The 15073-nt window shown below is 39.9% G+C and overlaps 1 protein-coding gene across 1 annotated transcript in view; it reads left to right on the top strand.

Moving 5' to 3' along the window:
- PRKAR2A (protein kinase cAMP-dependent type II regulatory subunit alpha) overlaps positions 1-15073 on the top strand; it is a 93149-nt gene that overhangs the window by 52431 nt on the left and 25645 nt on the right. The window contains exons 3-4 of the mRNA XM_055134325.1: positions 6569-6621; positions 10949-11032. Of these exons, the coding sequence (XP_054990300.1) occupies positions 6569-6621; positions 10949-11032 (137 nt within the window). The remainder of the gene's footprint in view (positions 1-6568; positions 6622-10948; positions 11033-15073) is intronic.

Raw genomic sequence — 15073 nt, 5'->3', positions numbered from 1 at the left:
CACCATTGGGTGTGACCCCAAAACCAAGAAATAGACAAAGGAAAGAAGTAGTGGGTGATTGGTGGATGGGTCCAGACTGAAACCCCAGTGTATAGCTTCAAAAACAGACTCTTCCCTTCCTTGATGTTTTCTCATCCTTGATTAGCACTAAAATTGAAAAGACATGTCTTCCAAGTTCTAAATTCTAACAGAACAGTCTGTACAACTGATGGTAAATAACGTTGACAAGAACTCAAAATCTTTAAAGGTACCTTTCTCCAAATAGTCCTGAATTAATGTTAGCTGTCTTTGAGTTTGAAGTGTTCGTCTGATTTTATTATAAAACATTACTGCTCAAGAAATAAAAAAAGAACCAACCCTTAAATACATATCGAAACTTCAGAGCTCACTAATCATAAACATATGTGTTGTTGAGCATTTAAGCGGCAAATACCTGAGTGATGGCTGTGACACAGTCAGCAGAATTTTTTGCTAAGAATCTGGTGCCATTGGTCACTAATTTCTACATGGTACTCTTCATTAGTTTGTTCTGCCATTTACATCTAAGGCTCTCAATGTACAGTGTACATAAACACTGTATCTTTATAGTCTTTCACAGTATGTAGTATTTTTTCACCCATAGCTATCTTTGGCTGTAATTATTAAAAGCAGTGCTTAAGATGATTTAGAAACCCAGACTCACTCAAACTGGATTATGCCCCCCTCAGATTTATTTATTTTTTAAATTAATAGTTTATTTTTAATTAGTGAGTCAACATGAGGGTACAGTTACAGATTTATACATTTTTGTGCTCATGTTTCTGCCCCCCTCAGATTTATATGTTGATATCTAACTCTAGTGTGATTGTATTCAAAAAATAAAGCTTTTAATTTTTTAAAAACTTTTTTTGGTTTTGGATCATACCCAGTGATGCTCAGGGGTTACTCCTAGGTCTGCACTCAGGATTTACTCCTGTTAGTACTCAGTGGACCATGTGGGATGCCAGGAATCAAACCCGTGTTGGTTGTATGCAAAGCAAGGGCCCTACCAACTTGCTCTCTCCAACCACAGAAACGAATCTTTAAAGAGGTAATTATTACACAAAAATAAATTGAAAATGGATTGGAAACTTGTATGTAAAACCTGAAGAAGTAAATTTGTGGAAGAAGACAGGCTGGAGTGATTGCTTGAAGGCTGGAGCACATGTTTTGCATGCAGGAGGCCCAGTGCATGGTTTCCTAGCATGATTCTCTGGAGAACCCCCCCTCACCCCCCAGAATTAGTTCCTGAACACTGCTAGTTGTTGCTTAATATAACAAAAAGGAGGGGAAAGGAATGTAAGGCCTCACACATGCAGAAGTACGCACTCTTACACTAATCACTAAACTGTGTCCCAAGCCCCTTTATGATGAATCTTTATCTTGCTCCAAAAGCAGAGGCTACAAATGAATAAACAAGTGAGATTGTATAGAGTAAAAAAATCTCTTCATAGCAAAAGAACTAAGCAATAAAATGAAAAGTGTGCCTACCAAATGGGAGAAAATATTTGCATCATATTATCTGACAAGGGGTTAGTATCCAAAATATGTAAAGAATACATAACTCAATAGGTAAAGAAAGCAATTAAAAAAGTGAACACAGCGGCTGGAGCAATAGCACAGTGGGTAGGGTGTTTGCCTTGCACGTGGCCAGCCCAGGTTCGATTCCCAGCATCTCATATGGTCCCCTGAGAACCGCCATGAGTAATTCCTGAGTACAATGCCAGGATTAACCCCTGTGCATCATCAGGTATGACCCAAAATTAAAAAAATTTAAAAAATAAAAATAAATTTTAGAAAAAGTGAACATAGTCTATGAATACATTTTTTAAAGATATAAAAGTGATTGACATATATGAAAAATGTTCTAATTATTATCAGGGAAATGTAAATAAAAGCCACAATAAGTCTCATACTTGTTACAATCACTACTTTAAAAAAATACACTGGGGCTGGAGCGATAGCACAGCGGGTAGGGCGTTTGCCTTGCACGCGGCCAACCCGGGTTCGATTCCCAGCATCCCATATGGTTCCCTGAGCACCACCTGGGGAGATTCCTGAGTGCATGAGCCAGGAGTGACCCCTGTGCATCGCCGGGTGTGACCCAAAAAGCAAAAATAAAATAAAATACTGGTGAGTACTTGAAGCAGTGTTCAGTGGTTACTTCTGACTCCGCACTCTGGAATCACTCCTCGTAGGACCATATCGGATGCCAGGAATCAATCCTGGATCGGTCATGTGCAAGGCAAATGTCTTACCCACTGTACTATCAATAATAATAACAACAATTATTTTATTTTATTTATATTTTTTTTGCTTTTTGTGTCACACCTGGCGATGCTCAGGGGTCACTCCTGGCTCTGCACTTAGGAATTACTCCTGGCGGTGCTCAGGGGACTATATGGGATGTTGGGATTCGAACCCGGGTTGGCTGCGTGCAAGGCAAACGCCCTACCTGCTGTGCTATCATTCCAGCCCCAGTAACGGTAATTTTAAAAATAGGGCCAGAGAGATGGTTTCAAAGGCTGGAGTCCATGCTTTGTATGTGCAAGTCCTAGGTTGTATCCTTCATACTTCATGATTTCTGCTGGCAGTGATCTCCATCACCCAAGGAGCCCCCAGCACTGCTGGGTATGGTTCCAAAACCAAAAAATAAATTAAAAAAATTAAAATACAACTATTAGCAATGATCCAACAATTCTACTTCTGGTTATTTATCCAAAGTAACTGAAAGCACTGACTTAAAAAGTTATCTGCAGCTATTTACTTACTGGTTGCAGTATTACTTGGCAATAGTTAAGATAGACAGATAGCTGCGGATAGCTCAGAAGGCTGAGCATATGCCTTGCATGTAGGAGGCCTGGTTTCAATGCCCAGCACTACCATGTCTTCTAAGTACCACCAGGAGCTGAACACTGAACTAAGAGTAGCATCTAAGCACCTCTGGGTGTGACCCCAACCCCACCCCCCAAACAAAAAGATATGCAGGCAGCCTAAACATTCATTCATGGATGAATGGTTAAAGAAAATGCAGTATAGGGTGACTGGAATGATAACATAGCAGGTAGGGTGTTTGTCTGGCACGCAGCCAAACGGGATTTGATTCCCAGCATTCCACATGGTCCTCTGAGCACTGCCAGGAGTAATTCCTGAGTGCAGAGCCAGGAGTAACCCCTGTGCATCTCCAGGTGTGACCCAAAAAGCAAAAAAGAGTAGAATACGATATAGCCATAAATAAATCTGGTCCCAGGGTAAAATGTATTACTTGCATGCGGGAGACCTGGGTTCAGTCTTTAAAAACATTTTTCATTTTATTTATTTATTGCTTTTTGGGTCACACCCAGCGATGCACAGGGTTTACTCCTGGCTCATGCACTCAGGAATTACTCCTGGCGGTGCTCAGGGGACTATATGGGATGCTGGGAATCGAACCCGGGTTGGCTGCATGCAAGGCAAACGTCCTACTCGCTGTGCTATTGCTCCAGCCCCCCTTTTTCGTTTTAAGGAAGTTATTTAAATAACAAAATGCTTCACTTGGAAAACTAGGATTCATTTCTTTTACTCAACATGTAACAACTACATACAGAAAAACTATAAAACTGTTCTTGATTTTACAACCTTTAATAAAAAACATTAAAATTGTTCACTGAACCAGGTATGCAAAAATTTTGTTGTTGGGTTATTTTGTTGTTGTCCTTACACATTCAGAGCAAAATAACTGAAATAAAAAGATAGGAATTGAATGAGCGTTAAACTAATAGAGAAAGTGGGTCTTTTCAAAGAACCAGCTATTTCCCTACCCAACCCATCTCTGTTTGATATCACCGAAATCATACCATTGGCCAGCTTTGTAAAATAAAATATGTTTATCCACACATATTTCGGGGTAATTAAGATTAAGTGAGGTCATTAGGGTGGAATCCTAATTCAGGACTGGTGTCCTTATAAGCAGAGAAAAAGATATCAGGAAGGCACACCCGGAACCAAATGAGAACACTAGGAGAAGACAGCTGTCTGCATGCAAGTCAAGACAAGGGGCCTCAGGAGGAACAAAGTTGCCAATACCTTACTTTTAGACTTTAGTCCAAGAACTGTGATATAATAAATTTGCTGTTGAAACCGAGCAGTCCCTGTTACTTTATTACTGCAGTTCAAGCTAATATACCCCATGAATCTGAAGAGCAACACAGGGACATAGATCTGTGACCAACAACTACACTATTTATAGAAATTAAATGGTGTTCTCGTAAACACATTTGAATGATTCACATTTCTGGGTAATGGAAGTACCAGTTAAGTTTGGAATAAGAAATTGTTCTGGATATTTCTGTTGTCAGCTTGTATTTTTATATTACTTACTAGTGACATCTGGTGGAGAACTGTGGTAAAATTTAATTTCCTCAGGGGCTGGAGAGCCTTGCTTGTGGCTGACCAGATTTTGATTCCCGGCACTCCATTCCTGGCACTCCATTCTGTGCACCTCTAGGAGTGATTTCTGAGTACAGAGTGAGGAGTAACCCTTGAGCATTGCTGACTGTGGCCCCAGAAGCTAAATAAATAAATTTCCTCAACCAAGGGACTATGCTAAATTTATAGTCTTCATTGTCAATAGATTTTAATCATCTAAAGACACTTGTTCTATTTTGTGGGGGGAAAGTGCTGTGTTAAGCCAGACACAGCACTGCTCAAGGGCTTTTCCTAGCTGTGTACTCAGGCATGATCCCTTGACATACTTGGCTTGCCAGGTATCCTACCAGGCTGGGCTGCATGCAAGGCACACACTTACCTTTCCTTATACATCTCTCAGCCCTCAGTGTTGTTCTTGGGGTTTTTGTTGTTATAGTTTTTATTTTGTTTGGGGGCCACACAGCAGTGTTCAAGGCTTTCTCTTTGCTCTGTGCTCAGAGTTCGCTACTGGCAGAGCTCAGGGGACCATATGTGGGGCCATGATAGAACCCAGGTGAGCCGCTGGCAATGTTAGTGCCTTGCCCCCTGTACTGTCTCTCCAGTCCCTTATTGTCATTTTTTTTTCTTTTTGGGTCACACCCAGCTATGCTCATGGTTTATTAATTCCTGGCTCTTCACTCAGGAATTACTCGTGGCTGTGGTTGGGAGACCATATGAGATTCTGGGGGCTGAAACCAGGTTGGCAAGGCAAACACCATTCCCACTATACTATTGCTCATTGTCATTCTTGAGGCTGTATGGAGATCATAGATTCAGTCCTCTTGAGGTAACTTGTACATTGAGATGAGTCCCTGCTGTATAAAACCATAAAAAACAGCAGTCAAGCACTTTAAAATGTTGCATTCCATATTTTATATAGAAAATGAGGGGGGAAATTTGAAATTAGGACCAGAAGAATTAGAGAAGTTAGATTTAAATGAGGAAAAGGGCAGAGGAATTTGACTTCAGAGATGGGCCAGAGCAATAGGTAGTACAGGATTTTAGGTACTTGTCTTGCACCTGGCCAACTCTTGGGCTTACTCATGGTTCAATCACCAGTACCACATATAGTCTCTTGAGCACTACCAGGAATGATCCCTGAGCACAGACCCAGAAGTGAGCCCAGAGAACACCAGGCATGGACCCCCAAAAAATATTAGAGAAAAGAGACAAATTGAAAAGCCAGTTTTGAAAAAATAGTTTTCACTGATTTAAGTATAGTAATAATCAATGAAAATATCTTTTGTTTTAATCATAGTGCTGACCTAAAGATTTGAAGGCTAACAGATTAAACCTGTTATATTAGTATTCCAAAATATATGAGATGAATTGCTCATTTATCCTTCAGAGCCAGAGAATAAGGAAACCCACACTCTCCCCCACCTAAAAAAAAAAAGGACAAATGTTACAAATAAATATTTATAAAAGGAAATTTAATTTGCTTACTTAAAAAAAATGAAAAAAAAATGAAAGCACTCACTCATAAGGGGCTGGAGAGATAGTACAGTGGGTAAGACTCTTGCCTGGCACAGGCGACCCAGATTCAATCTCCAGCATACCAGATGATCCTGATTACTGCCTGGAGTAATTTCTGAGTACCAGGCTTGGAGTAACCCTGAGCATCACTGGATGTAGCCCAAAAACAAAAAAGCACACATAAGGTTTTTTTTTTATTATTTAAATTTTATTTTATAAGGTTGTTCACAATAATTTATTGCAGTCAGTATTCAAACTGGTGTTTGAATATGGTCCAACTACCGTTACACCTACCACCACCCATTATTTCGAATTTTTCCAGCCACTACCCAAGTCTACCTCAATAGCAGGCTCTAAATAATTTATTTTGTCTTGCTTGTTATGAATAGTTCTCTAAAAATGAATAAAAAGGTTTCCTTAGAAGAAAGTGTGTGAAGATTGTTGTATCTCACCCTGGAGCCATTAAGCCCTTGTATAAGAAATTACTAACATGTTGTTCCAGGTTGAGCCTTTTATGCTAATATTGTTTTAATTGAAATTGGTTGCCTTCTACCTTATACGATGTCAAATGAACACACATAAGCTCTTACTCAGTTTTCTCTTTATTTTTTTCTCTCTGCAAATTCAGTCTGTGCTGAGGCCTTTAATCCTGACGAGGAAGAGGAAGATACAGATCCACGGGTAAGAACTCTACAGCAAAGGTTTTAGAATTGTTTTATTTCTTGCTCTCTCCGTTTTTATGCACTTCAGATCTAATCGTGCTGATAAATTAAAATAAATACAAATTAAAATTTCAGCGGCGTGCATTTTTTCAATCTAACAGGCAGATATAAAGAAGAAACAAAGCAGCATTGGTTTGGTTATGGCAAGAAAGGATGTATAAGGCCTGGAAAGATAGAACAGAAGATGGGTTCTTATCTTGCACATGGCTGAACTGGGTTCAATTCACGGCACCTTGAGCTCTTCCAGGAGTGATCCCTGATAGCAGAGTTATGAGTAAGCCCCAAGCATAGCCAGCTGTGACCAACCCCACTCCCCCCCAAAAAAAATGAGAAAAAGGATATCTAGCTGTAGCTATCATGGCCTTAAATATAGTCAAGGGTTCTGACTAAACAGTTACCCAAAGGAGGATGATTCATAACTGACAAACAGTTGGATATTCCCAAATATGTGCTGTGAAGATCATTTAAGTGTCATAATAGTAGAAAGTAGAAACAACCTAAATGACCCAAAATAGGGGATTTCAAGAGACTAGATTCAGATCCATTCAGATCAGGGGAATATGTACTCACTGGAAATGATCATACAATACTAGATTTAGTGACATGGATTTTATGAGTTAAAAATTATTTGAGGGTTGGGGCTGGAGCGATAGCACAGCGGGTAGGGCGTTTGCCTTGCACACAGCCGACCCGGGATAGCATCCCATATGGTCCCCTGAGCACTGCCAGGGGTGATTCCTGAGTACATGAGCCAGGAGTGACCCCTGTGCATTGCTGAGTGTGACCCAAAAAGCAAAAAAAAAATAATAACAAAATAAAAATTATTTGAGAGTTGGGAATGTGGCTCAGTGTTAGAGCACTTGACCTTTTATGCGTGAAACCCTGGGTTCAATTCCCAGCACCCCATAGTCTCCCAAGTACTAGGAATCCCAGAGCATCAAGCTGTAGCCCCCAAGCACCACTGGCTAGAGCCCACAAAACCCTTCCAAAATTATTTCACAAGTTTATCAATATAAAAAAGCTATTTGGAAGGATGTATTCCACGTGTTAACAGTGGTTGTGGCAAAACTGGTTGATTTTTGGTTGCTAATTTTTTTAACCTCCAGAGTTCTGGGGAACTAGGAATTACTCCTGTAGTACTCAGCCCTACAGTGTGGGCCTCAAGATTTGGTACTTGGGCCTAGCGATCTGGTGATGCTCAGGTGCAATGATGCTACTAGTGCGGGGGTGATTTGAGGTCTTACCTTGTACAGGAACCATATGGTGCTAGGGAATCACACTCAAGTCCTCTAGTGTACAGGGCATACATATTCCCCTTTGGAGTGTTTTGAAAAACCTGAGTTTTATTTTTTGTTGTTTGGGTTTTTGGTTTGTGGACCACACTTGGCAGTGCTCAAGGGTTACTTCTGGCTCTGCACTCAGTTATATATTCCTGGTGGCTTCATGGACCATATGGGGCTCCAGGGACCAAACCCCAGTCAGCCACATGCAAGACAAACACCCTACCCGCTGTACTATTGCACTAGCCCAACTGATACATTTTTTATATATATATTTTTTTGCTTTTTGGGTCACAACCAGCGATGCTCAAGGGTTACTCCTGGTTCTTCACTCAGGAATTACTTGGAGCCATATGGGATGTTGGGAATCAAACCCGGGTTGGCCGCATGCAAGGCAAACACCCTACCTGCTGTGCTATCACTCCAGCCCCTGATAAATTATTTTTATAAAAATATATGAACCAAAAGAAAAGAAAAAACAAAATATATATATATGAACCATCATTTTTTATTTATTTTTTTTAAATTTTTTTTGCTTTTTGGGGGGGTCACACTTGGCAATGCACAGGGGTTACTCCTGGCTCTGCACTCAGGAACTACCCCTGGCCATGCTCAGGGGACCATATGGGATGCTGGGATTTGAACCCGGATCAGCCGCGTGCAAGGCAAACGCCCTACCCGCTGTGCTATCTCTCCAGCCCCTATGAACCATCATTTTAAAAAATTGATATTATAAGAGAAACTTTAATCTTACAGGTACACCTTAAAATGTGGAGATAGCACAAAGGTCCTGAATTTTATTCCTGACACCACATGGCTCCCCAGGGGTCACCAGGCATAACTTTGAAAGCCTGAGCACCACCCAGCATCATTCGGTCTAAGCATTGAACCATCCAACCCAGTGGCTGAGTAGTGCCAGGAGTGTATTTGTACCTTTCTTGGCAGAACCCTCCCCAACCCCCCCAAAATTAGTAGTTTATAAAAGATTTCTGAAATTTTTTAATAATAAAGTGTTACCATTGTATAAACACAATAAAAAACAGATTTTTAAACTGTAAACTTACAGTTCTAGGTATTATTAAATTCTTGGTATTTTTTTACTTTTGAAAGTTGTTTTTTTTTTTTCCTTTTTAAAATCAATTAATTTCGGGGACACACCCAGCAGTGCTTGGTTCCACTTCTGGCTTTTTGCTTAGGAGTTACTCTTGGCAGAGGTCAGGGATTTGTCTATAATATCAGGGATCAAACTCAGACCTTTTGCCTATAATTAAGCGTGTGCTCTAATTCTTGGACTTCAGCTAGTTGTTATCTTTCTGACCACATTTGTAATATTTATAATATCACAGTTAAAATAATTAACATTTTATGTATTATTTCTTGTTAGATTAGTGATACACCTTTCTTTTTTCAGGTGAAGACAGTACTTAGGAAGGAACTTGATAGTTCTCTCAGTTAGAGCATCAATACACAGGCAGTAATTATTTCCTTTTAGTTCAATAAACATTTACTGAGTATCTACAGAAATAAATACAGTTTTTGAGAACCCTCTAAATGTCAGGTACTGTTTTAATCATTGTATGTGTTAGCTAATTTAACCCTCAGGAAAACCTAGTTTTGTAAATACTACTACTAATAATAATTATTATTAAGTTGTTGATGTATGAGTTCTAGTTTGTATACCCAGTGATTACTTGTCATACCCACTTACAGTTCAATAGACAATTCATACTTAACCTGAGCTCTTTTAACATTCAGCTCAGGCCCAGGTCTCTAAGGTCACTTCTCATTTTTTTCATACCCACATTAAATTCTCCAGCAAATCTGATGTATTTCAATATTCAGTCTTCAAAACATTAATAGTTCCACTACTTCTCTATTTCTCTATGGCTGTCATCCAAACCAGCACCATCTGGCACTAGGATAATCACCAAAGTATTCCGACTTTTATTCTTGCCTCCCTCAAGAATGTTCTTCCGCTCTGTAGTTAACCTTTCAGAACATAACTCAGATCTCTTTCCTTCTTCAGTTAAAAATCTCGGGGCTGGAGCAATAGCACAGTGGGTAGGGTGTTTGCCTTGCGGCCCTGGGTTCGATTCCCAGCATCCCATATGGTCCCCCAAGCACCGCCAGGAGTAGTTCCTGAGTGCAGAGCCAGGAGTAACCCCTGTGCATCGCTGGGTGTGACCCAAAAAGTTAAAAAAAAAAAAACACTCAAGTTGTCCCATATGTTACTGGGAGAAAAGTTTCAGGTTCATAACCTACAGTGACCTCTATGGTTTGGGCATCACCCCTATCAACCTCCCAAACCCAGTCTCCCTTTCACCTCTGCTTTAATCACACCTATTTTTTCTGGTTATTTTTCAAGCAGCTCTTCACCTACCATAAAGCCTTAATTTCACTTGGTTCCCTCTGCTTGAGTTGCTCTTCCCACACATATGTTCTCATGACTCACTCCCTCAGGTTCTCCTACTTCCTTGAGATTTTTACACAAATGTCACATCTGTGAGGCCTCATCTGGTTCCCCACCCCCATGCACTCACGAACTCTCTTTCTTTGTCTCTCTCACCCTTCTCCACCTTATTCCCCTCCTTAATCTTGTCACTATTATGTTTTATTTATTTATTGTGTGATAACAAGTGTTCCTATTTATATGTTTACTATTGTATCCATAGAGGTAGGAAAGTACCTGACACCTAGTAGTTGCTTAATACTTGTTGAATGAACAAATTTATAACCCTCTTCTTTGTGAACAAGAACCTTCCAGGGGTCGCTGACTTGCTACCAGTCACATTTGGTTACTCCACGGTTGGGTGCCCTTTACAACCCTGTTATATTTGCCTCTCCACCATCAGGGTGGCACTTGGTATTGGTATAAAGTCAAAGTTAGAGTGAACTTGCTCTTAGTTTTCCCCACATTTTAGGAGAAAGAAATATACCAGCTTATAAATAAAGTAAGGTCTTTTTCACGGAATTTAAAATTTTTCCTGTTTTTTATTGGATCGGCAGGTGGTTCATCCTAAAACTGATCAGCAGAGATGCAGACTTCAGGAAGCTTGCAAAGATATTCTCCTTTTCAAAAATCTCGATGAGGTAAATTGATATTTTTGTTTTGTAAATTGATTCCTTAAAAATATTTTTATCTTGGGGCTACGAATTTACAGATGACTTTTAATATTTCACCAAACTTCTTTGGTACTTTTCCCAAGAATAATGCCTTTTGAAGACTGTAATTTGGTCATGCTAAAAGGAAATGCTCAGGCCTCCATGACCCTACTTATTTTGGAATGTCAGAATTTATGTCGCATAATTTACATTGCAAATTATGTTGCAGATTCTTCCAAAAATTTCAATATGGAGTTCCTTTTACTTTTGTTTTTAATAATTAAGATAATGTGTTCATACCAAAGTCTCCAAGATTTCCCCAGCCTTGCCCCTATAATGTGGACTTCTCTTTTTTGGTGTTATTTAACCCACTGTATGTACAACTACTTATCAAACATTAGGTATGTAGCACCTCTTGTGATTACCTTTCTAAGATAACCTCAAGCATGGTATGGCATGAATTCAAAGTGCGTATGTCTGGGGGCTGGAGCAGTAGTATAGCAAGTAAGGAGTAGGGCATTTCCCTTTCATGCGGCTGGCTTGGGTTTAATCCCTGGCACCCTCTGTGTTTCCCTGAGCCTGCCAAGAGTAGTCCCTGAACACTACCAGGTATGGCCCCAAAATAAAAAATAGTGCATGTATCTGTAGTACTCCTTCTATTATCAACAACACACATAGACACAGAATGTATACCTAAGCATGTCGTTCCTCCACTGATGGAGATAAAGAGCATTGAAAACCTCCTGAATTTGTAGGAATCTACAACTTTGTATTTCTTACTGAGGGCCTTGTGCTGAAACAACATGAATAACTAAGGTGCTAGCCCTAGTAGGATTAGCATTCCCCTAATACCCAGCTCCTGCAAAGTATGCCTTTTGAAAACATCACCACACCCTCCCTAGAAATCTATTTGTTCGTTATATATCTATTAAATGAATCTACCACCCTTGGTGTCTATAAATACCAGTCTGTTTGGTTGCTCTGTGATTATAAAAAAAATCAGAACTTTAATCAGAGTTTGTTAGTCTAAGGTTCAAACAAGAACTATGAGCTCAAGAAAAGGCTGGAGGGGCCAAAGCAATAGTACAGAAGGTAGGGTGTTTGCCTTGCATGCAGCTTACCCGGATTTGATCCCATGCACCCAAATGGTCTCCTGAACCCCGCCAGAGGCGATTCCCTGAGTGCAGAGCCAGGAGTAAGTTTTGAGCATTCCTGGATGTAGCTCTGAGCACTGCTACATATAACTCCCTCACCAACCCCCTCTCAAAAAAAAAAAAGAAAAACTTGGAAAGGCTGCTTATAAGAAGTACTGATATTGGGGCTGGAGCAATAGCACAGCGGGTAGGGTATTTGCCTTGCATGCGGCCGACCCGGGTTCGATTCCCAGCATCCCATATGGTCCCCTGAGCACTGCCAGGAGTAATTCCTGAGAGCATGAGCCAGGAATAACCCCTGTGCATCGCCGGGTGTGACCCAAAAAGAAAAAAAAAGAAGAAGTACTGGTGTTGGGCCTCAGAGATAGTCCAGTGGAAAAGGCATGCTGAACTGAGTTTGATTCCCTGGCATCAGATATGGTCCCAGGAATGAACCCTGAGCACAGAATCAGGAGTAAAGAATCCTGGAGTTGGGGCTGGAGCAATAGCACAGTAGACCATTTGCCTTGCACGCAGCCAACCCAGATTCGATTCCCAGCATCCCATATGGTCCCCTGAGCATGGCCAGGAGTAATTCCTGAGTGCAGAGTCAGGAGTAATCCCAGGTATGACCCAAAAGGAAAAAAAAAAATCCTGGAGCACCGCCAGGACTGAACTCAAAATTTTTTTTCTGATGTTTTCTCTTTTTCTTTTTTCTTTTTTTTTTTCTCTTTTGGCAATATTTGAGGGACCATATGGAATCCTGGGGATTGAATCTGGATTGGTTGCATACAAGGCAAATGCCCTACCTACTTACTGTACTATAGCTCCAGCACCTGATTTTCTTATTTTTTGGAATGTGGTTAAACATTTTTGGTGATTATAAAAGAAATTAGGATGTGTCCTCAGAGATAATAGGAATAGTTGATGTCATTTTACTGTTACTAGATAATGCACTCATTTTTATTGCTGAGTAGTACTCTATTATGTGAAAATACCAGTTAACCTTTCCATTTTTCTGTTGATGGATATTCAGTCTGTTTCTGTTTTTACTTTGATTTTTTGGCCCCTGGAAGTCTCCAGGCTAAACCCACTGGTATTCAGGAGACCATGTGATGCCATGTGATTGGATTTAGGATAATAGTCATGCACTATAGTCAAGAACAAAAATAGGTGACTGGAGCGATAGCACAGTGGGTAGGGCGTTTGCCTTGCACGAGGCCGACCCGGGTTCGATCTCCAGCATCCCATATTGTCCCCTGAGCACCGCCAGGAGTAATTCCTGAGTGCAGAGCCAGGAGTAACCCCTGAGCATCACCAGGTGTGACCCAAAAAAGCAAAAAAAAAGAGAGAACAAAAACAAAAATTGTGTGTGTAGGGAGTATGGTGCCGTCATCAGGTCAACCTGTACCTTGTGAGGCAAGTGAATCAGCAGCCTGATGGTACCTTCAGGCTTCCTGATACTCCAAAATTGCCGCTGTGCCTTTGGCCGGACCCAAACAACTTGGGACCAAGTTTACCAAGAAATTAAATTTCTTGGTAAATTTTGGTCTTGGTAAAGACCAAAAGTTAGGTATGTGAGAGCCATGCCCACAGGCCATCTTCAGCTTAGCTATATAAACTCAACACAGGCAGGGGAAGGGTTGGAATGGGTGGGGGGGGCAGCAATATTGGGGATTTTGGTGTGGAAAATGTGCACTGGTGAAGGGATGGGTGTTTGATGATTGTATGACGGAAGCTCAAACATGAAAGCTTTGGAACTGTATCTCACGATGAATCAAAAAAAAAGGGAAAAATAATAACAAAATAGTAAAATTAACATTCAAAATAGAAAAAAAAAGAGCTTCTTTAAAGGACAGAGAATGTGGCATTGGGTATGGCACTCATTAAAGGTGCATATGGATGCTCTTTACCATATTAAGGAAGGTATGCTAACTCCTTGCTTACTAAGAAATTTTTTACACTGTCAATAATGAATTAACATCTTGCTTATATTGATTGTTCTAGGTCTAAATAGTTTCTTTTTACACCCAGAAGTGTTCTTGAAATATTTTATTTACTAATACACTTAAGTAGTGCCTATAGTATTTTTGGTGTAAAATCAACATTCCCTTTACTAGGAAAAAACACTTTATATTTGGATATGTTAAAATCAGATAGCAATCAATCATCAGAAATTGACTTATTTATTTTCTGATAATACTATTTTCCATTCCTTTAAATTTTGTTGCAATGAGTAATATGAAATAAATTTGTTATATGCCTGCCAAGGGAAGAGTGCCTGGTTGGAGGGAACCTGGGGATATTGTTGGAGGGAACAGGACATGGTGGTGGGGTTGGTGTTGGAACATTGTATATCTGAAACAACTCTATTATGAACAAAAAAAAATCGTGTGTATGTGTGTATACATACATATATATAAACTTTTTTTCTTTTTGGGGGGATCAGGTATAGTATGTTTTAATGTCATGATTCTTAACCACTGAATACTTCAGATTTTCCAAGAATAACAATATTCTACATTAACACAATGCCATCATCAAACCCAAGAAATTTAACATTGATATATGCAATTCATATTTTCCTAGTGAAGTTCTCTACAGCTTTTTGGTTATGTTTTGTTTGTTTTTTAATGAAACAAGATAGTTTTTATTGAACAAAACTTACTTAGAAAGATACAGGAGGTGGGTAAAAGGAAAGGAATATGAATTCAAGAGAGAAAATAAGCTTGAGTGAGCAGGCAAGCAAATCGGCATAGAGACAAGCAAGCAAGATACGTGTTCAAGAGAGAACACAGGCTTTGGAGCAGAACTTACTGTTTTTCATTTTGAATCACATAATGTTTGGATTTTGCAGAATTATATTAGTCCCTTAGAATGCTCTGCTCACACTTTG

The sequence above is a fragment of the Sorex araneus genome, chromosome 4 (assembly GCF_027595985.1).
Source record: "Sorex araneus isolate mSorAra2 chromosome 4, mSorAra2.pri, whole genome shotgun sequence".
Classification (NCBI taxonomy): domain Eukaryota; kingdom Metazoa; phylum Chordata; class Mammalia; order Eulipotyphla; family Soricidae; genus Sorex; species Sorex araneus.
Note: the sequence above shows the minus strand (reverse complement) of the source record. Positions and strands in the feature narration are given on the sequence as shown.